The 21,663-nt window shown below is 41.6% G+C and overlaps 1 protein-coding gene across 1 annotated transcript in view; it reads left to right on the plus strand.

Moving 5' to 3' along the window:
• TNFRSF21 (TNF receptor superfamily member 21) overlaps window positions 1-21,663 on the plus strand; it is a 67,232-nt gene that overhangs the window by 23,251 nt on the left and 22,318 nt on the right. The window contains exon 4 of the mRNA XM_020912297.2: window positions 11,937-12,202. Within this exon, the coding sequence (XP_020767956.2) occupies window positions 11,937-12,202 (266 nt within the window). The remainder of the gene's footprint in view (window positions 1-11,936; window positions 12,203-21,663) is intronic.

Raw genomic sequence — 21,663 nt, forward strand, 5'->3', positions numbered from 1 at the left:
CCGTAGCTGTGGAGCAGGGCGTAGTTCCCCTGTGGCATGTGAGACCTTCCCAGACCAGGCGTCCAACTCGGGATCGAATTGGTCTTTGTTGGGCTCATGAAGGAAGACCATTTCCCGGTTTCACAACTCTGCAGGCGTCATCCTCTTTCCAGGGGAAACAGTAAGAGAGGGTGTATAGTTCCCCTGTGGCATGTGAGATCTTACCAGACCAGGCGTCCAACTCGGGATCGAATTGGTCTTTGTTGGGCTCATGAAGGAAGACCATTTCCCGGTTTCACAACTCTGCAGGCGTCATCCTCTTTCCAGGGGAAGTAGTAAGAAACTCACATTGTAGGAATGGAATTGTGATGGTGTTTCTCTTATAAATAGTTCCCCGAAGTTGCAGAGGTTGGTTGGGGACAGATGCTGAGTAACTGGAAGCTGTGCCCTGGATGTATCTGAACAGCATTAATATACTCTTCAATCAGATTTCAGGAATGACATAACATTTCATCTGAATTATTAAAACCACCATAAGCAATGTTCAGAAATGAAGAACAAATGAAGTGCATTAAGAATTCAATAATAAGTACTTTTCCACTTTATATGTTTCTCTGAAGTGAGACTAAGGGGTATTTGCTACCCACACAGGCAAGATCTTGAGGTGATTTGGGGGTGCAAATCACCCAAATAAACTGTGACTTTCTAATAGAATTTTCTAACCTTATAAGAAAGGTTTCTGCCACCATAAGTTTTTATTGTCTGCTTTTCTTTAACAAAGACTGGTACCATCCTTGGGCTTTTCTGGTGGCTCAGTCAGTAAAGCATCTGCCTGTCAAATGCCGGAGATGCAAGAGACTCTGGTTCGATCCCTGGGTCGGGAAGATGCCCTGGAAAAAGAAATGGCAACCATTCCAGTATTCTTGCCTGGGAAATCCCATGGACAGAGGAGTCTGGTAGGCTATCATCCTTACTGAATGCCATATCCTGTTCTAAACATTTTTATAAATTTAATTTAATTTTCTTAACCCTATGAGTTGAGCTACTACCATCACCATTTTACAGGTGGGAAAACCAAGGTGCAGAGTCAGTTGCCCAAGGTCACACAGCCATAAAGAAGTAGTGCCAGGTTTTAAACTCAGCCACCTATCTGACTCTGGACACCGCTCTCTGCTTCTCAGAGTCTGGATTTATGAAAAAATCTGGATTTTAATTTTTCCAGTGTTAGAAATTTCTAGGTTTCTGTGGTTGACTTTTTTTTTCTCACCATGCCCAATCAAGAAAAATTTACTTCCTTTAGCAAAACCCAACTTGTTCTGAAATAAAACAGCTATAAAATTGTCATCAGTAATGAGTTTGCCTCCACAGAAGCCACTCCGATTACCTCCTTTTCCCTTTTCCTTGGATTGCTTGCAGTGGAAGCATTCTCAAGCCAGCTACCCAATGGCTGCAGGCTCTGAGGGCCGTTTGGAAAACAGAAAAACAGTTTCAGAGAAGTCCGAGGTGACGGAGCTGTGCTCATAGGAACTCACATCTGTTGAACTTGGTCGTAATTTTCTCAGCCCTGGATGGCAGCAGCAGCTGCAACCAAGAAACCTTCCTTCCTTTGCCAGAAGCCTCCTGGACTCCAGATTCCAGACAGTCATCTTGTCTGTCAGCCCAGATTTCCTATGCGAAACAGACTTGAAGTGTAAACACCGGGGAGCCGGGCTGAAGGGAGCAGATTCTTCCATTGACGAGGCTGCCCGGTCCTTGCCTGTCCTTAGGGCTGCAGTCATCTCACAGGGAGCAGGCGGGCTGCTTTCCAGTCCCCCACACCCCACCCTCTGTCTTTGCCACCTCTGCTTCCAGTAATGCTATTTCCAGCAGACGGCACCTTTTGGTGGATTCTAGGCTGTAAAGCACACACAGCCGTTGCAGGAGAAAAGCCTCTTACCGCGACAACTTCAGAAGCATTACCTCGTGCAGAGAGGAGGGAGGTGTGGCCTTTGCCTTTGGAAGGCCGCTGTCCTCCCCAGGCCCACCCTATGGTGACTTCTTCCTCTCGGCTTTAGAGGACAGGTATTTATGTTTTATGGAGGGGGAATCAGCAACCCACTCCTGTTCCTCTCGCTGGGAAAATCCCATGGACAGAGGAGCCTGGCTAGCTACAGTCCTTGGGGTTCCAAAGAGTCAGACACGACTGAGCTACTGAACATATTTGTTTTCGATGTATATTTTAGTCTCTCATTTATCCAACTAACAGTTTTGAATTTAAACTCTTTGGGATACTGGAAAAACACATCAACATTTTCACCATGTAGGGCTAAAATACAAGCGGGGGAAAAAAAGTCCCTTACCAGTGAGTGTCCTTGAATCAACCTGGTCAGGTTTATGTAAGCAGATTTTGCAGAGGAGGAAGACTTGCTAGAATTCTGTTGATCGTTCTTCACGAGTAATTAGTTGTTACCCTTGCAATGTGTGTACGGAATTTGATGTGTTGGGTTGCTAATATGTCAAGTTGTAAAAAGTAGGTGGGTTCAAGTTTATAAATTAAAAAAAAATTCTTACTATATTTTGTCAAATTAAAGATGCCACTGATTGTGGGAAGCACTGTTATTTTATACTCCAGTAAGGGAAAAAAAACAAACAACACACACTGCAGCTGAGCTATGAAAGGCATTGATTAAAAACATATCACTTATATGTGGAATCTAAAAAAGTGATACAAATGAACTTATTTACGAAACAGACTCACAGATATGGAGAACAAATGTGTGGTTACCAAAGGGAGAAGGGATGGGTGAGGGATAAATTAGGAGCTTGGGGTTAACAGATACACACTACTATATATAGGGCTTCCCCTGTGGCTCAGCTGGGAAAGAATTCACCTGCAATGTGAGTGACCTGGGTTTGATCCCTGGGTTGGGAAGATCCCCTGCAGAAGGGAAAGGCTACCCACTCCAGTTTTCTGTCCTGGAGAATTCCATGGACTATAGAGGCCATCGAGTCGCAAAGAGTCAGACACAACTGAGTGACTTTCAGTTTCACTATATATAAAATAGATAAACGACAAGGTCCTACCACATAGCGCAAGGTACTATATTCAATATCTTGTAATAACCTATACCGGAAAAGAATCTGAAAAGGAGTACCTATCTATCTGTCTGCCTGTCTGTGTATCTGAATCACTTTGCTGTCTACCTGAAACATTATAAATCAGCTCTACTTCAGTTTTTAAAGAGGGCTTTCAGATATCTTAGAATGTCTAAAATATGGTGGCAATGTTTTAGCCCCAATCCTGCCTCTTTTCCATGAAGTCTGACAGCATGATTCGAACTGCATTGTTCAGTTCTGAGTTTTCCTCTGTGGCCTACTGGCTCCCTGGGTTCCTTTCTTTCTTCCTTTGGGTCTCCTCCCACCACTCTGGCTGTTTCTTCTTCAACTCCTTGGCTAGGTCCTCCTCTTGGACCCCACCTCTGTATAATGGAGAGCAGGCTCCACCTGCACATACTCCCTCCCTGGGTGACCCATGGCTTTACATACCATTTAGTTGCTGCTCATTTCCAAGTGCAACTTCCCAGCCTGGATCCTGCACCTGAACTCAGGCAGAATTCCTCCCACCTGCCTGACGACCCAGATGTCCGATAGGCACCTCCCACTTCAGATGTGACAATCTGAATCCTGAGCCATCCAGTCCACATCAGTTACCCAATGCAGAAGATGGAGCCTCCAGTCTTCCCCCTGATTAGAGCAGAACCTTAAAGTCATCCCTAGGTTGGGAAGATCCCCTGGAGTAGGAAATGGCAACCCACTCCAGTATTCTTGCCTGGAGAATTCCAAGGACAGAAAAGCCTGGTGGGCTGCATCCATGGGGCTGCAAAGAGTCGGACACGACTGAGCACGCATGCATGCATAACTCCTTTCCTTCTTTCTCACCCCATATTTGATCTGTTAGCCAATCCCACCTGCTCTGCCTTCAGAACAGATGCAGAAGCCAACCATTTCCCCTCCTTTTCACAACCACCACCCTGGCCCAAGCCACTGTCACCTCTCTCTTGAATCGTTGCCTTGACATCTTAACTGGTCGCTCTGCTTTTGCCTGTGGCCCTTTTAGTTTATTCTTGACACAATGGCCAGAGTGATCCTGTTCGATGGAAGTCAGATAGTGTCATCCGTGTCAATGAAGTCAAAGACCCCAGTGACTTTCCATTGCATGCACAGCAGCAGCCTGGAGGCCCAGTGTGATCTGTGCTCCCCTCCCAACCAGTCATCTCCAGCCTCCAATGCCCACCATGTTCCCCCTGGCTCACTGCTCCAGCCACACCGGCCTTCCTGCCCTTCACTGTACATATCAACACCCTTCCTCCCTTCGCACCTGGTATTCGCTCCACAGGGCTGGCTCCCTCACCTCTGGGGCTTGATTCCAACGTTAGCTCAGTGGACCCTTCTCTGAGACACCGGGGAGCAGGCCCGTATCTAAAATTGCAGCCCAGCCTGCTCCATGACCTTCCGCTCTCTTCCTCGCTAGCTCTCCTGGCTGTCCAACACATGGAATATTGCATTACTTCCCACATCCCCCAACTGAATGTAGGCTTCTTCAGGGAAGGATTTTGTGTTGTTTCATTCATTGCCACTGCCCAGTGCCATCAGAATTGTGTCTGATGCTCAGTAAGGGCTCAGTGCATTTTTGTTGAATGAATAAATCAGCATCTTCAGATTCAGGCTAAGATGAAGGAAGAGGGCATTTTTGGCTTTGTGTTTTTTGTGTGTGTGTTCCTCTGAGAAATGAAAGAAAAGATTATTAGTTGTCCTCACAGCATCAGTGAAATTGATATCTTCCATCTGGAAAAGCATCTACTGTCTTGACAGAGTTTGCCCTTGGTAAACAGTTCCCCCATTAACCGCGAGACCTTTGCACGGTGATTTTTAGCGGCTCCCTAGATTCATCTGAGCTTGTAATGATTGCCCATTGAACCTTCAACAAGATAGTGATGAATTCTGCCTTGGAAACCACTTTAGGGTTTCAAATGAAATCAAAACAGTTCCCCCAGCTTTTTACCTCCACAGGGAAGGAGTATTTTTAACTTGGGGCAAATCAAGTTCCCGGCGTGGATGAAGCAGTTTTCTGTGTGATGCTTTTGGAAGTGATCGCTGTAAATACAGCGTGTTTTTATTTTTTTTGATCATGCATGATCTTAGCTCCTCCACCAGAGATTGAACCTGTGCCCCCTGCAGTGGAAGTGCAGTCTTAACCACTGGATTGCCAGGGAAGTCCTGATAAATCATGTTCTAACCATCCTATGACATGCTGACTATTGCAGAACACATTCATGTGTGGGGTGTCTGCTTTTAGGAGCATTTACTGTATTATCAGGCCAGACAGACTGTGGCTTGGATAGCTTATTTCTGGAGGAGGTTTCCACCCTGGTGGGACCTCTTTGCCTCATGAGCTCTGGGCTCTGATGTGCAAACAGTGGACCACCCTCCATGAACCCCTGGCAGAGGGAGAGGTTCTTGCACAACAGCTGGGTTCCTGTGCCAGGAAGCCTGGGTTTCCCTCACTGACAGCCACATGGTGGCCTAACTTCTGGTCATGATAAAGATTGTCAATCTGGCTGGACCACACAGCAAGGATGTGATAGCCTTTGGTCCCTCACCTTCTCAGGGGTTTAAGTTACAGACTAAGGGGATGATAAATGGTGGGGGTGAGCAGTTTAGGCAAGAGGGATGGGATGACAAAATGGCTCCCATTCATCCATTCATTCAGAGATACTCATTGTACTTTTTATTATTGCTAGGTTCTGGGAGTTGGTGGGGATCATGGTGATGAGAGCAGGCACGGGGCTCAGGCAAAAGATGTCCAGAAAAGGCGTCTCTGAGAACATGATCATTGTACAGGGCATCATGGAATGCTAAAGCCAGGCTTTTATTCAGATTTCTGAACTTGACCTACATTGCTCTATACAAACATTTTATGTGTTGTGTCCATCTTTGCCCTGTGTCTGCTGTTGGCAAACCTGAGATTACAGCATGTGTTGATGAAGAGCATGTTTGGGGTGAGGAGTCAGGCTGGGGGTAGAGGTGAAGTAGCTCATGTGTCCTGTTTTCCACAGCCTCTGTGTGTGTGTGTGTGTGTGTGTGTGTGTGTGTGTGTGTGTAGAAATCAGCACAGGGATAAGTGTGGAGTCATCCATCCTGGGAAGAGTTTGTATACTAATTGCCTCCATGAGAGTTTTTTTCATCATTTGTCCCTCCTCTTCCTCCACTTCTTTTTCTAGAAGGATAATGTGAACTGCTATATATTTCACAATGATGGGAGATGCAGTGGAAATCTTTTTAAATGATGAGAATGTAGTACCAGCAAAAAGCTTATACTAAACACATTCATCCCTTCGATTTACTCATTCCTGCACCTCATGGTTATATAGCTTGAAATTCAGAGGTCTGTATCGTGGGGTCCACACGACCTCTCTTTCCTCCAGCTCTGTCATCACCATTTTTCGTGTCTCTTCCAGGGAAGGCTTTACTGTAGCTTCTTAATGATGGCACTCATTTCAGATGTTTATCTCCAAAAGGAAGGAGCTTTAATACTTTCTCTTATAAAAGTCAGTTCGGGTTGTTATTAAAAGCAGACGAACCCTTTTTTGCGTACTGGCATTGACATGGAGCTTTAAAAGAAATGAGCCTCCAGTGAAGGTTGTCACCCAGATTATATCTAACTCAGGGTTTTATGATGTTTGGGAAAATTCTGTGTCTTTCATGATAACCTCATGCCTTTTTCTTGAACTCCCTCAGGGTGGAGCTGGGCAGTCTGCTCACTCAGAAGAGGGAGCCCCTGAGTGCTGTCTTGATGCCCTGCATGTGGTAGGGGAGGCGGCACTGACCTTTCACCCATCCCTTTCTGTAGGTGGCTATTGTCTTGTGCAGTGATGCTCCTTTGGACACATACTAGAGAGATTTCAAGAAACCCAGGAGGCTGGGATAATGGAGCCTGGCTTCATCGTTCAGTGACTGTGATCCTGGTGCTGACAGCTTCTGTCTTTGTAGAACTCCTCCTACCTTTCAGATTCGTTGCTCCAGTGACTCTCGTCCAGAAGAGAGTGGAAGAGACAGAGGAAGGAGAACCAGGGTGCTTTATGGTTTTAACACTTGATCCCATCCATCTCCTTACCCGGCCTATGAGATAAGAAGTGGTATTTCATTTTACTGATGAGGACACTGAAATCTTAGAAGTCATTTGCCCCAAAGTCACACAACTAACAAGTTACAGAGTTTGAAACCATATCTTGGGATTAGCAAGTTTGTGATCTTTCTACTACTTGCACCTTAAAAGTCACAAGCTGTTTCCCTTGAGCCAGGACCACCTTCTCTTTCCCTTGAGCCAGGACCACCTTCTCAGATGTAGCCCTTGGCTAGTACAGCCCCTGGTTTATAGGACTTGACTCCTTCAGTGACTTCTTTAGAAACTTCTGCCATTCCCCAGAGCTCCAGGACCTGCAAACACAAGAAAAGCGAAGTTAACCTCATTGCCCATCAATCAGCACTTTCATGGGCTGACAATTGTATTGCTTTTCAACCTAAGAAAAAAGAATTTTGGCTAAACAAGTTAAGATTAATCCAACATATAGTAACTGTCTTCAGTGAAAATTCTCAGAACTCTGACGGACAGATGACCAGGGCACCCTGCCAAGCAGAGACTTGGTCTCAATTTCACTAGCATTTCACAGTGAGGTTAATCACTGGGGTAGGAACTTTCATTTTGTGTGTGTATTTCTTTTAACACAGTGCTTTCTAAGTCTTTTTGCCATTTGATACTTCAGTCTTTTAAATGATGAGAATGTAGTACCAGCAAAAAGCTTATGCTAAACACATTCGTCTCTTCGCTGTTTTCATTCCGTACATCCTGGTTTAAGCAGTTTAAACTGCTACCATCTCAGAGGTGGCAGAACTACAGCACATGGGCTCATTTGTGTTGCTTACAGCTGCTGTCACCTAACAACAGAATTGAGAACCTGCACCAGAGACTGTATAGTTCTCAGTATTTACTCTCGCCCTGTACAGAAAAGGCTTGCTGAAACTTCCTTTTTTTTAAGGGACCATAGTTTAAAGAAGTACAGTTGGTATCCTGAGAGAAAAACTTTCCCAGCATCTGCTTGGTCAGTAATAACAGGCCAGGAAGAAGTACACACGTCATGGCCAACCCTGAGTGCATTCATATGTGGACTGTGTCCTAGGAGCAGAATTCAAGCGAATAATGATGTTCCTCTATGACACCACATTCCATATGATCTGCAGCAGAGGCGCCACTAACTAGCTAGGCAGCCTTGAACTGGTCACTAATCTTACTCCATGAGATTCCTCACCAATAAAATTGAACACTTAAAGAAAATTTATATATCCCACATAGTAGTATGTGCATATATGAGTTATATATGAATGCATGTCTGTAGAAGTGTTTTATATATATATATGTTACATATATAGCTTTAAAATGAGTAGTAAAATAAAAATAAATATCAAGTACAGTAATAACATACAAAGACCTGTTCTCCCACCATGCAGCTTTGGAAGTTGAACCTTGTGAGTACCTTTGAAGTCCCCGCTCCCCAGAGGCAGTGATCTCAGTTAATCATTCTACTGCTTTTCTTATACTTGTATTATTGATTTTGCCTGAAACTTTTTTTCTAAGCAAAGAACACTTTCAGATCCCATCAAATTCTGTGCTCCATCGGCTTGACTTCATTTTCTTGCTGCTAAACTCTTCGTCTTAAAATCTCACAAGGGCTTTCAGTTCAGCAAACACAGTGAACAGTGAGTGGCCAGTGAGTACTTGTGAAATACGCTGCAGGTTTTTCTTTTCTCTTTGGTGGCGATGGTGGGACTGGGGGCAAGGTACACCTAGAGTCATGAGCTCGTTCAGACTGGTCTCCCGTGGTGGGTCTGCGATCCTGTGCTAGGCTGAGAGGTGGGGGTCTCCAGATCCAGTGGTTGCCTGCACCATCTTTGTCTTTATCGGCTCTACAGTGGGAGGGGCCCGGCTGGTTCACAGGAGTTGACTCCCATGTTTACATAGTAGAAGAATAAGGTGAAACCTGATTCATGGTGCTTAAATGTAGCTTCCAGTCAATCTTAGTTGAAGGAAAATCTCATTGCACCCATTCTTCATGTTTTCTTTTTTTTTTTTGTAATTTTTGTGGCTGAAAAAAAAGTATAAATGCTGGCCTTTGGAAGAAGGAGCTATTGTTAAGCATAAGCCTTTAAACTCTGTAATTACTCCATAAAGCCTGCATGTTTGCATCAGAAATGCATTTTGTCTTCAGTTGTAGTGCCCAGTGTATGGAGCATTTATAATGATGGGGTACTTCCAAAAATAAATCGACTCTATAGAAAATGTTAATCAGCTCATCCCCAGGGACTGTCCTGAGTATCTCCACTGTACAAATGAGGAAATGAACATGACAGTTAGTGGTTTGCCCAAAGCCACACTGTCACTGGCATCACGAAGATTTAAGCAAAGGTCCCACGTACAAGAAAACACAGTCATGTTTCCATGCAAGACACTGTGGGCCTTCCTCAAATTGACCTACATTAAGATTCAGGGACCAAGAGGCCTTTTGGTGTTTGGAAGAATCGACGACATCAACCACAAAGAACTGGTTTGCTTCTGAAAGTTACCTGTGGGGTTTTAAGTAGGATTTTTTTTTTTTTTTGAGGAGTCTGTTTACTTGAAATCAAAAGCTATGTATCTGGCTAAATATTGCTATGAAAACTAAAAAGCAGTGGGTTCAAGTGTATTTCACACTGCCAGGGAAAATAGTGTGAGAAGCCCAGTCATTTCTCAAAGTGTGGTATCCCACTTTTACAGTTTTCAAGAAAGCAGCCTGCTACCAGGCACATACTTTCCGAAACTGTTTTCAGGGGGTTGGTTCCGGATATTCGCACAGTCTTCCAAATCATCTTCCTCAGTGGCATGGTGTGATTGAGGAAGGGTTTCCACGGATAGGATATGCAAACCACAGAGTCTTTGATTTACAAGGACACTTCTGGAATTCTTAGTGCTCTCTTCTTAGGCAAAAATGGATAGTTTATTTTATAGATATTTTCTTCAACAACTGATTGGAGCAAAAAACGTTTTTTTTTTTTCTTTTTTTCCCTCCTGACTAACCTCTAGTTAATTGAAAAATTCATTTAACCATCCTGGTAAGCACTTTTTCCTTTGCTTTCTTCTTCAAGCTTTACTTGGGAACTTGACTCCATTATTTATTTATTTATTTTTTTGAGTCGTAAATGTTTTCAAGACTTTTTTTTTCAAGGTTTTTATTTTAAAAATTGAAGTATAGTTGATTTACAATGTAGTGGTAGTTTCTGGAGTACGCTGAAGTGATTCAGTTTTGCACATATATATTCTTTTTCAGATTCTTTTCCATTGCGGTTTATTACAAGGTATTGAATATAGTTCCCTATGCTATACAGTAGGACCTTGTTGCTTATCTATGTTTTATATTGTAGTTTGTATCTGCTAATCCCAAACTCCTAATTAATTCCTCCCTCGCTCCCTTTTCCCTTTGGAAACCACAAGTTTGTTTCTACATCTGTGAATCTGTTTTTGTAACTACGTTTGTTTGTGTCATATTTTAGATACCATATATTAAGTGGTACCATATGTTATTTGTTTCTGACTTACTTAGTATGATAATCTCTAGGTCCATCTGTGTTGCTCAAATGGCACTATTTCATTTTTTTATGACTGAGTAGTATTCCCCTGTATATATATACACCACATCATCTTTGCTAGCTACAGTTAGCCAAGACATTGTTGGCTGTAATAACTCTGGTATCTGGGCATGTGAGTATAGCTATTGAACGATACGGTCTTCACTCAGAGGACTCATTCACCTGTGGTAGTAACTACCAGAGTCCTTATTGTGGGGTTATATTGGATAAATGTGGGCAAAGCCAAGGCATAATTGCAGAGAGATGGTACCTTATAGAGGAGGACACCAAATTTTGCCATGCAGGGAAGCCCCTACTTCATAGCGGGTGGATGCCAGGTGCTTATCCTAGTTATCAGACCTCAGGATTTGATTTTGGCATTTTACACTCTGATCATCAGGTCTGGGAACTACAGACCCACACTGACGGATTTACAAGTAACCAGTGAGCTAGAATGACTCAGTATCCTGTGAGTTGGGTTCAAAATCCAACCTGCCTATCTTTGTGATATTGGGCAAATTATCTTACTCTTCTGTTTTTTGGTTTTAAACCCAGACAATTGAAATGTTAATACTTCATAAAAATGTTCCAGGAGCTAATGCCATCACATAATATCTGGAAGATGATAGCTATTGTTATTATACTGTCATTTTGCTGTTGTCTTCATTATAACTGTGCAAGTCAACTTAGGAGACTGAATAATAATAGATGAGAAAGTTGCCTTTTGAGTATAGTATTGTGAAGCATGAGAAGGAATTGGACTGGATCAGGTGGGTGTTTGTCAGTTTTTGTATTGGACACCATAGCCTCGACTCTGAACACCCTTTACCCAGACAGTGCTGGATTAACTCCACTGCAGTTTGAACCTGTGGCTTACCTTTTTTTAGATTTCATGAAGTCACCTTCCCCCCCCCCCCCCCCCAATCTGGGAGCCTCTAGTTTATTTGATTCCAGTTTTTAGCAGCAAATAAAGGAATCACCTTGAGTACCTTGAGTTTGGCTTTCAAATCATCTTTAAGGGGCGATTTATTATTCTTCCAGGTTGCTCCTCCTTTCAGTTCCACTTTCCCGAGGTGACGTTTGCAGGAGTGGGGCTAACTCATCCCAAGGATGGGCGGCATATGCCAAGTGCTTCTAGAAGACACTGCATTCCCTTGACTAGAGCATGGGAAAGCATGCTTTTTTAAGTTTGTTAGAATGGCCTTCTATAAAGACCTCACCTTTCTGCATTTGTTTTTTATTTTGTTTTGTGTCTGGTATAGGTATTGACATCCTGAAGCTGGTGGCAGCCCAAGTGGGAAGCCAGTGGAAGGATATCTATCAGTTTCTGTGCAATGCCAGCGAGAGGGAGGTGGCCGCTTTCTCCAACGGGTACACGGCGGACCACGAGCGCGCCTACGCAGCGCTGCAGCACTGGACCATCCGGGGCCCCGAGGCCAGCCTGGCCCAGTTAATTAGCGCCCTGCGCCAGCACCGGCGCAACGATGTGGTGGAGAAGATCCGGGGCCTCATGGAGGATACGGCCCAGGTAACACAGCCCAGCTGTCTGTCCTTCCCACTAACCTTTAGGTCCCTGAGCTCCAGATTTTACCAGGTATATGTCAGAAGAGACAAGAACTGCTTGTTGCTATTTAGCTTCACACACACACACTCTAATACATGCACGTCTCTTCTGCTGCTGCTAAGTCACTTTATTCGTGTCCGACTCTGTACAACTGCATAGACCTCAGCCCACCAGGCTCCCCCGTCCCTGGGATTTTCCAGGCAAGAGTACTGGAGTGGGGTGCCATTGCGTTCTCGGGCACATCTCTTCTAGGGCAGTGCTTCTAAGTGGTTTCCCATTAATCATCTAGAGAACTTTTAAAAAATTCTGGTACTTGGACCTCACTGTAGACCAAATTAGAATTTCTGAGAACAGGACTCAGAATGAGTACTTTTAGGAATCAGTATATTTAAAAGCTCTGTTAAGTGCTTCTAATGTAGGAAACCGAGAATCTTTGCCTTTGGGATAGATTCTGGCATCAGACTGTACATCTAGATCTATTCCTTGTTTCCCAATTTACGGTTTCATTTTGCATAACACACTTTGAACAAAAGCAAAAAGAAAGACTTTTTTCTATTCCCTTCCACTTCCAGCAGATGTTTTCTGTGATGTGGTTTAAGAAGACTCTGTCTTACCCCCAGGTAACCCTGAGGATGCAGGTGGGGCTGGCAGTGTTTATTAACAAGATTGATATTTCTCCCTGGGCTTGTCCAATCAGTGTCTCAGATGAAACTGAGGGGACTGGGAGGGTGGTTTATTTATAGCTGTTGGTCCATGAGCCTGGGTTTTGGCATCAGAAAGCACTGGATAGGAACCCTGGCTTTGACACTAGCTGAGTGACCAAGGGTGTTTCACTTCAATTTTGTCTGTCTCTGTTTTCTCACTTGTCTCCCGAGTTCATTAAGACTAGGAATAAAGTATATAAAATACCTGACCTACTGAAGGTGTTCTACATAGCACAGTTACAGTCATGATGTATTTACTTAGCCCTTCCATAATCATAAGGTACTTCTCCAAAAGGCTGTGAATTAACTACAAATTTGGCTATTGAACCATAGTTCTCAGATTTCGATTGACGTTTTGCAGTGTATTCTCAAAGAAAAACACTGCTGCTGAGACTTGATAAAACCCACTTAAAATTTAAAAGAGACCATTCTGCCTGTGTACTTTTCCATTGGTCCAAACTTATTACCTAAGAGAGCGAGGGAGAGAGTTTTTTCTCTGGTCCGCTCTAATCTGCTATCATTCTGCACCACATTTGTATATCAAGGGACTCAATTTTATATATTTAAGATGTCCAAATGCCTTCATCTTTCTATACTAGCAATGTAGTGTTTCTTCATTATTGAAATAAACATTCATCAGGTGAATCTTTTATCTTAAGTGACTGGATAAAAGTTCATTGGTGCTAATTGAAGGTAGTCTTTAAAGCTCCTAGTATATTTTTTTAAATTTATTTTTAATTGAAGGATGATTGCTTTACAATCTTGGTGTATTTTTAACTTCTTTGAAATGTGGAAGTTCAGAAAAAACGATTTACTAATAGAGGCAGAAGTAAACATTCAAAGGCACACACAGTGTCTTGTGACTTTCTGAAAAACCATCTCAATTAAATATGGTTCACAATTAAAACAAGGCTTTGAGTAGCTGGATTTTGGGAAAGAAAAGGGAGATGCTTGACCTCCAATTAAATAAAATGACTGCAGTTCAAACACAGGTACTCAGGAGGCAAAACATTGTGCTTCCTTGGAGTGTCAGCTTTAAGGAAAGAACTGCTAGGGCAAGGAGCAGATTGAAGAAGGATTTAGATACTTGGGAATAAGTCACTGGATCACCTTGATATTGCCTCCAAAAAAGAGAAAATATAATTGATGCTGTGATAGGATTTGGTTAAATGGAATATTTAATAATGTGGAAGGATGATCATGAGGTATTGTTAAGGGTTCAAAAGAAGGTTTCTCATTAGGAAAAACAAATATAAACATAGGAAAATAAAAAAAGCATAGATGCTAATATTATGCTATTAAATTTAGGAGGTAGAATTAGAATTGATTTTTTAAATTATTTTTTATAATGAAAGTATTATTTTGTGATTTAAAACATTTTTAAAAATGACAGCTGAAAGGACCCACAAGAAAGATAGGTAGGGCTTTGTTTTACTGTGCTAACTTGAAAAAGGGAACTATCCTTGTTTTAATTGAGGAAGAGCCGACAGTGGTTTATGTGCCAATCCATTCTTTCTTGGGAGGACTGGCTGAGGTTTGCAATGTTCGGTCAGATTTGCCTAAAACTTATTTCATTTTTGGTTTCTGCACATCTGTCTCCTCTTTCTCTGTGTACACTCAGCAATCATTTAGACTTTGTTCCTAGTGTTTAAGGTACTTTCTTTTTGGGGGTGGTAATGATGGTAGTGGAGTATCGTCTACACCGAGTGACCTTGGCAAGTGACCTTGGTATGTTTCTTTGATGGTTCCATTGAGTTCCATCAATGGAGCACTTGCTTTGTTCCAGGCTCTGTCCTAGGTCCTGGGAAAGGTGGGCCCAAAGATGCAGGCTCCATGGAGGAGACTGCATGTCAGGGCGAGTAGTTTTTTCCTTGTTCATATCTCCTCCATATATAAAAAGTATTCTAGTATCCATTTTTTATTGTTTATTTTTTAAGAGACAGTAGCACCAAAGCATTCTGTAGCTTTCTCCTTGGTTCTAGTGTGGACTGCATTTTAGGATGGAGGCTGAGAAGGCCGAAGCTTCTTGTTCCATGTTTTAATTATGTCCATCATTGTCTGGCAGTGTTGTGGGCCCAGCTCTGATTCTAATTTTAATAGCCAGTGAGCATGGATTTGTGGTTGCCAGCTCTTATTAATGGCGCAGCCTGTTCCTCGTTTATCTCTGAGATTTGTGGAGTCAAACAAGAGAATCAGAGAACACAGGGGGCCTAATTGAGACTTAGTTTTTCCATTTTCTGGTGGATTTATATTCTGTGTGTATGGTGGTACTGCTGGCGATTTGAGAGTTTGCCCCAGGAGTTAATGGGCTCTTAATGTGTAAAAATGACTCTGTGTGTCGTGTTTAAAATGGTTAATGTTTTTTTCCTGTTTACGAGCCTGAGAACACCTGTGTTATGTTCCACTCAGAGGATTGGTCCTGGTGTTCCTTTGGTTACCTCTGTCAGGAGCAGCTGGTCCATTATTAACCTTGGTGGCCTATTAGCCATTTTTGTATTCAACACATCCAGAGCCTGACTTTAAAACAAAATTATGCATTAACAAATTATAAGTACAATTTACTTTATGGTGTACTGTTCTTTGAATCTTTTTAAAGACCATTTTTTAGAGCAGTTTTAGGTTTAAAACAAAATTGAGAGGGAAGTTACATGCACCACCTCCCCCTCATTCACCATCATCACTATCAGTCAAAAGAGAGGTATCAGGGTATAAGTCAGAAGAGTTTTTACCAAGAGGGAACCTATAATGACATATCATAATCAACCAAGTCCATAGTTTACCTTAGAGTTCACTCTTGGTGCTGTTCGTGTCCTGTGGGTTTGGGTAAATGATGCATGTCCATTAAATACAGAATATTTTCACTGGCCAAAAAATTCTCTGTGGTTTACCCATTTCTCTCTTCCCCACTACCCACACCTCCCCCCCATCAACCACTAACCTTTTTCAGTGTCTCTTATAGTTTCACCTTTTTCAGAATGTCATGTAGTTGGAATCATGGAGTGTTTTGTCTTTTCAGATTGACTTCTTTCACTCCGTCATCTGCATTTAAGCTTCCTCCATGTCTGTTTATGACTTGATAGTAGATTTGTTTTTAGTGCTGTTTCATTGTCTGGATGTATCATGGTTTATTTATTCATTCACCTGCCTGACTCTTTCCTTCTCTGAAGTGTGGCTTGAGTTTCTCAGTACACTTCTCTTTCAAGTTCAATATCCAAATGGACCCCAGCCTTCCAGAATCATCTCTATTCTTTCCTTCCCAGGCATGAACTTTGAGAGAGGCAGCAAAAGACAGTAGTTGGAAATTACTGGGACTTTGCCAGAACTCCTTATAAAACAAAACAAAAGCCTAATACAACTTTCCAAATTGTATGTTGTCTTTTTCCATCCTTTTACTTTTTCTTTTCCCTCTGGCTTATAAAGAAAGCCTTTTGTAAGTAAACATATTGAAGATTTTTTAAAAATCTATTCTAACAGTTTTGTTGTTTAGAAAATTTCAGTGTGGTAACATTTTTTAATGTAATTTAAAAATGCTTTCTTTACTCATATATTTGGGTTTAAATGTACCATCTTATTATTTTTTATATTTGTTTTATCTGTTCTCTTCCCCCTTTCTTGTTAATAAAGTGTTTTTATTATTCTACTTTTCCTCTCATTAACTTCTTAGGTACACATTTTTTTTACTTTACTTTTCATGGATACCCCAGAGATTACAACACACAGTTAAATTATGAACTATTTTATAAATGTGTACTTTTTATTATTTTCCGGACAACACAAAAGCCTTAAACGACTTTAAACATATTTGTCCTTCTCTTGTATTGTGTTTTTGTTGTCATATATTTTATTTTTTTAAGTTAGTAATAATTTTTATTGGAGTATAGTTGTTTTTCAGTGTTGTGTTTGTTTCTGCTATGCAGCAAAATGAATCAGCTATACGTATGCATATATCCCCTCTTTTTTGGATTTCTTCCCCATTTAAGTCACACAGATCCCTGAGTAGAGTTCCCTATGCTATACAGTAGTTTTGGATTAGTTATCTATTTTAATACATAGTATCAATAGTGTATAGGTTTCCCTGGTGGCTCAGTGGTAGAGAATCCATCTGCCAATGCAAGAAATACAGATTCATCAGTCTTTCGGTCAGGAGGATCCTGTTGAGAAGGAAATGGCAACCTTATTCCAGTATTCTTGCCTGGGAAATCTCATGGACAGAGGAGCCTGGTGAGCCACAGTCTAGGGGGTCACGAAGAATCAGACACAACTCAAGCAACTAAACAACATCAGTAGTGTATATATTTCAATCTCAGTCTCCCAGTCTGTCCCCATGGTATCCATATGTCCGTTCTCTATGCCTGTGTCTCTGTTTCTGCTTTGCAAATATGTTCATCTGTATTATTTTTCTGGGTATCATAGATAAGTGATATTATATATTTGTTTTTCTCTTTCTGACTTACTGTCATACATTTTAACACTACACATTTATTAGCCTCCCAAAGGCATAATTATTATAATTTTACATGGTCACACTCCGTGTAGATTTACCTGCTTATTGATTTTTTTCTGTTGCTCATTCCCCATGTCTGCCTGAGATCCTTTTTCTTTGGCCTAAAGAATACTTAATGTTGGTTTCCAGCAATAAACTCTGTCTTTCTTCATCAGGAAAATGCCCACTGATGAAAATAAATTGCATTATTTGGGCTTTGTTTTTGAAGGCGAGCTGGAAAATGGAACTTAAGCTTGACAGTTCTTTTTCCTTCAGTACTTTCTAGCCCGAGTTTAAGTTTCCCCTGCTAATAGCAAGGGAGAGGATGCAATTTTATTTTTAAATCTGTATTACATAACAAATTGCATGGGCACTATTATGCCAGGCACTTTGAGCAATGCAAAGACAGGGAAGACAGAGTCATTGCTGTCAGAAAAACGTACTGTTGAAGGGAAGAAAGGTGAACATCTTTTATCTAAGGGAGTAAACCCAGGAGGGAGGGAGGAGGGAATTGGTGAGTGTGCAGTTTATCAACATAAAGGCGCCAAGTCAGGATGTCCGTGTGAAGAGTATACCGGGTTAAATTCCTGTCCCGGCAATGTATCACTGGTCAAATACTTGGCATCACTGACTTGGTTTTTTCATGAGAAAATGGGAACACCCTTAATGCCTGTCCTCTGAGCTGTTGTGATATTAGGTGAGTGTGACCCAGAGAAAGCCCTTGGTGACTGTTACCATGAATCACTGCAATTATTCCCAGGCTCTAGAGGCAAGAGAGATGGAAGAATGTTCTTGACTAGCTCCAACTCACATATCAATAGATTCTTTAAATCCTGGACACCAAGGGTTAGTCCGTGTCGGATAGGGAGAGACGGCCAAGTTCAAGACTGCTTGATGGGTAGACGGTTGAGCATGAGGGTTGCCATCTGTGTTCAGTACCCAAGAACTGGGAATTCCAGCTAGTTGTAAATATTTATTCTTTAACTGCCTGAGTGAGTGTTCCTAGGCTGGCAGGAATGTTTTCTCTAGTGAAGAAACAAAGGGGATGGTGTAGACAAGCCTGCTCTTTCAAGGGCTGTCAGAAAAAGGATACAAAATTGAGCAACTGGATTTCTAGGTTTCCTTTTATGTTGTTGTTGGTGTTCCCCACCCCCCCACCCCCCCTCCCCGGGTCTTTTTATATTCAAATAGGCTCACTCACTGTACTTGTTTTCCTTTCTTTCCCCTCTCATCTTGGACTTGCTTCTTTCTCTATAGGAAACCTTAGGCAAATGATTTCTCTGACTCCTATTTTTCTATTTAAAATGGGAATTCAAATGGTGTTTTTTTTTTTTTTATAGCATTAAATCAGATAATGGCTTGTTAAACTATGGGATGTAAAAAAGTAGGGTGTGAAAGTGATGCTTACCAGCTAGGTTCAGAAGTCGTGGTGATTTGAATTTGCCAGCCTTCCTTTAGAGTTTCATTTTGAGAAAGGGAGGAAAAAGGAATTTTATGTACATTTAAAACTGGTAAACAAGGTCCTATCATGTAGCACAGGGAACTATTAATACATTCAATATCTTGTAATAAACCATAATGGAAAAGACTATGAGAAAGGATGTATCTGTGTAACTGAATCACTTTGCTGTACATCGGAAACCAACCCAACGTTGTAAATCAACTGCATTTCAATAAAAAGGGATGATCATATTAAAAACAATCACAATCATTTAAAATAGTATAAAGGATTACTTTAGCTGCCTGCTTCGACCAGAGATTCACAAATATAAAGAGTTGGTGTTGATCAGGCAGAGGGTTTGGGGTGTCTCAGCCCTCTCTCCCTCCTTTCATGAGATTAGCTAGATTAAAACCATACTGTAATGTACCAATTGGTGAATCTGAAGCCAGTATTGTTGTGGTTAATGTCTACATAGTAGAATGATTCTTTGTTAGAAATTCTTAATCCTTTCGGATTAATTCTTTCCAGAAACCACACTGGTGACCTCGGTCCCAGGGACAGAGTTCTCTCTCTCTCGGCCATAGTGGACCCTGTGTTGGAGTGGTTTTGCTCTGTACAATCACTGGGAGAATCTTCACCGTGAGATGATGAGCACTGGATTCTGTCTGTGTCCTCAGTACCACTGCTTCTGCTGAAAAGGGAACTGTAGTTACTGATTTTTTTTTTTATCAGCTACAGGATGCAGCTGTCTTGATCTCCGTTGTCTGAGAGCAGCTCTTTTCAGAAATTTAATATAGTGAGGGCGAATGGAGGCAAATAACCAGCTGTACCTTTAACTGTTGACTTTTTGTCTTTTCAGATTTGTCCTTAACTTGCCAGTTGACCGTCTCTTAGAAAACAGGGATTACTGTCCTAAGGCCTTGAGATGTTAGCTAAACTGGCACGTATCGAGCCCCTGACTAATGCTGTGTGGCCACTGCGTGGAGGGTCATTTCAGGTCAAGTTACTTAATTTGCAGAGTGTGACTGTGGGTTCTGGGGAACTTGCAGTGTGGTGAGAAGGGGACACTAAAGGCATTGCTGATGCTTTGCGCGATGGTCGTGTTTAAGATGGTGGTTGTGTACAAAGGAGCCAGGTCTATGAAGAAGCCTTTAGACATTTGATGACATTTCAGGCCATTCTGCTTACTGTCATACTCCATGGTTTCATTCAGCTAGTCAACAATTTTTTGTTGAGCAGCAGCTGTGAGCCTTGTACTATGTGAAGAAGAAAGGTGTGTTCCTTTCAACAGCTCACTCACCAGGATGGAGACACGTGTGCAAATAATGACAATTTAGTGGGATAGGCAAATGTTATAATAGAAGTGTGCATGAGGAATTATAGCATCAGAAGATACAGGTACTCAACCCACCACAATATACCTAGAAAATAAGAACGGATGTATATATTTCTATTTGAAAGTTTGTGTTTGTTTTTTTTTAAGACAGACTCTAATTTCTTTCAAGATTATATTTTGGTCTTCTTGTCCAAGACTTTCTCATGAGGTTTCTGCCCAGGGAGCCCCATCTGTTTTTTTACACTAAGGTCTTCTCAAACTTTTGACTCTACGAAGAACATGTATTTTACTTAGAATCTTTTTTCATTTGGTTCAGTAGCAAGCTTATCAGAACGTTCATTGTTCTGTTATAGGAAAGGTACGAGAATGAGACTTCAGTGTCTCACTTCACATCAAGTGCAGGAGTTGGAACTTTGAAACTCCAAGAACTAGTAAAAGGAGCTGACATAACCAACAATTAGAGCTTTTCTTATAAGCATCTGGTGAAATAGCATGTAAATAGTAGAGATGTTTGTACATGCCCAGTCCTTGACATCTACTAGTGAGGCTCAATACGTCTTAGCTACTGTTGTATGAGTTGGAATTTGAATTCCATACACTCCTTTTTTGACTCAAGTGATAGCACTCTACTTTCTGTAAATGCATGTTATGGAGAAAGAGAACCAGTGTTTGCTGCGTGTCTGCTGTGTCCCAAGACACTGTCTAGATGCTTTGCATCTGCTTTTATCTAGCAAGCTTCATGGCCCTATGAGAAACAGGTATTAGAATTAACATATATTTCTGTGTTTTGTTGAAAACTGTGTCAGCCGTGTATGTACCATTATTGTAGTTACCATTAAGAAAGCAATGAAAACATCATGAATTATAGCTGTTAGATACAGCCCAATTTCAGACATGTTAAAGCGTTTGAAGAGTACAGGTGATAGAAAAGTCTGGGAAACAGATTCTTGGGATCTTGGGACTGGGTATACCCTCCCTCCCTAACATACACATACTTGCACATAGTTTATTTTTTTTTTAGTAGCCTTTGCCTTTTTATTAGTGAATTTTTTTGTTTGGTTGTGCCAAGTGGCTTGCAAGATCTTAGTTCCCCAACCAGGGATTGAACCTGTGCTCCCTGCAGTAGAAGCGCAGAGTTCTATCCACTGGACTGCCAGGAAAGTCCCTTTAGTAGCCTTGAAAGATGGGATGGTTTGACACAAGCAATTTATTTAGCATACATTAAAGGAACACCCATTTTGTTTCAATGTCTGTACTGGGCACTGGAGATACTAAATGAAAACACACATTATATACAATGGAATACCACTCAGCCATTAAAAAAAAGAATGAAATTTTGCCATTTGCAGCAATGTGGATGGACTTTGGAGGGTGTTAATGCTTAGTGAAATAAGTCAGACAGAGAAAGACAAACACTATAGAAATCACCTATATGTGGAATCTAAACAAATACATCGAATG

The sequence above is a fragment of the Odocoileus virginianus genome, chromosome 27 (genome assembly GCF_023699985.2).
Source record: "Odocoileus virginianus isolate 20LAN1187 ecotype Illinois chromosome 27, Ovbor_1.2, whole genome shotgun sequence".
Taxonomy (NCBI): Eukaryota; Metazoa; Chordata; class Mammalia; order Artiodactyla; family Cervidae; genus Odocoileus; species Odocoileus virginianus.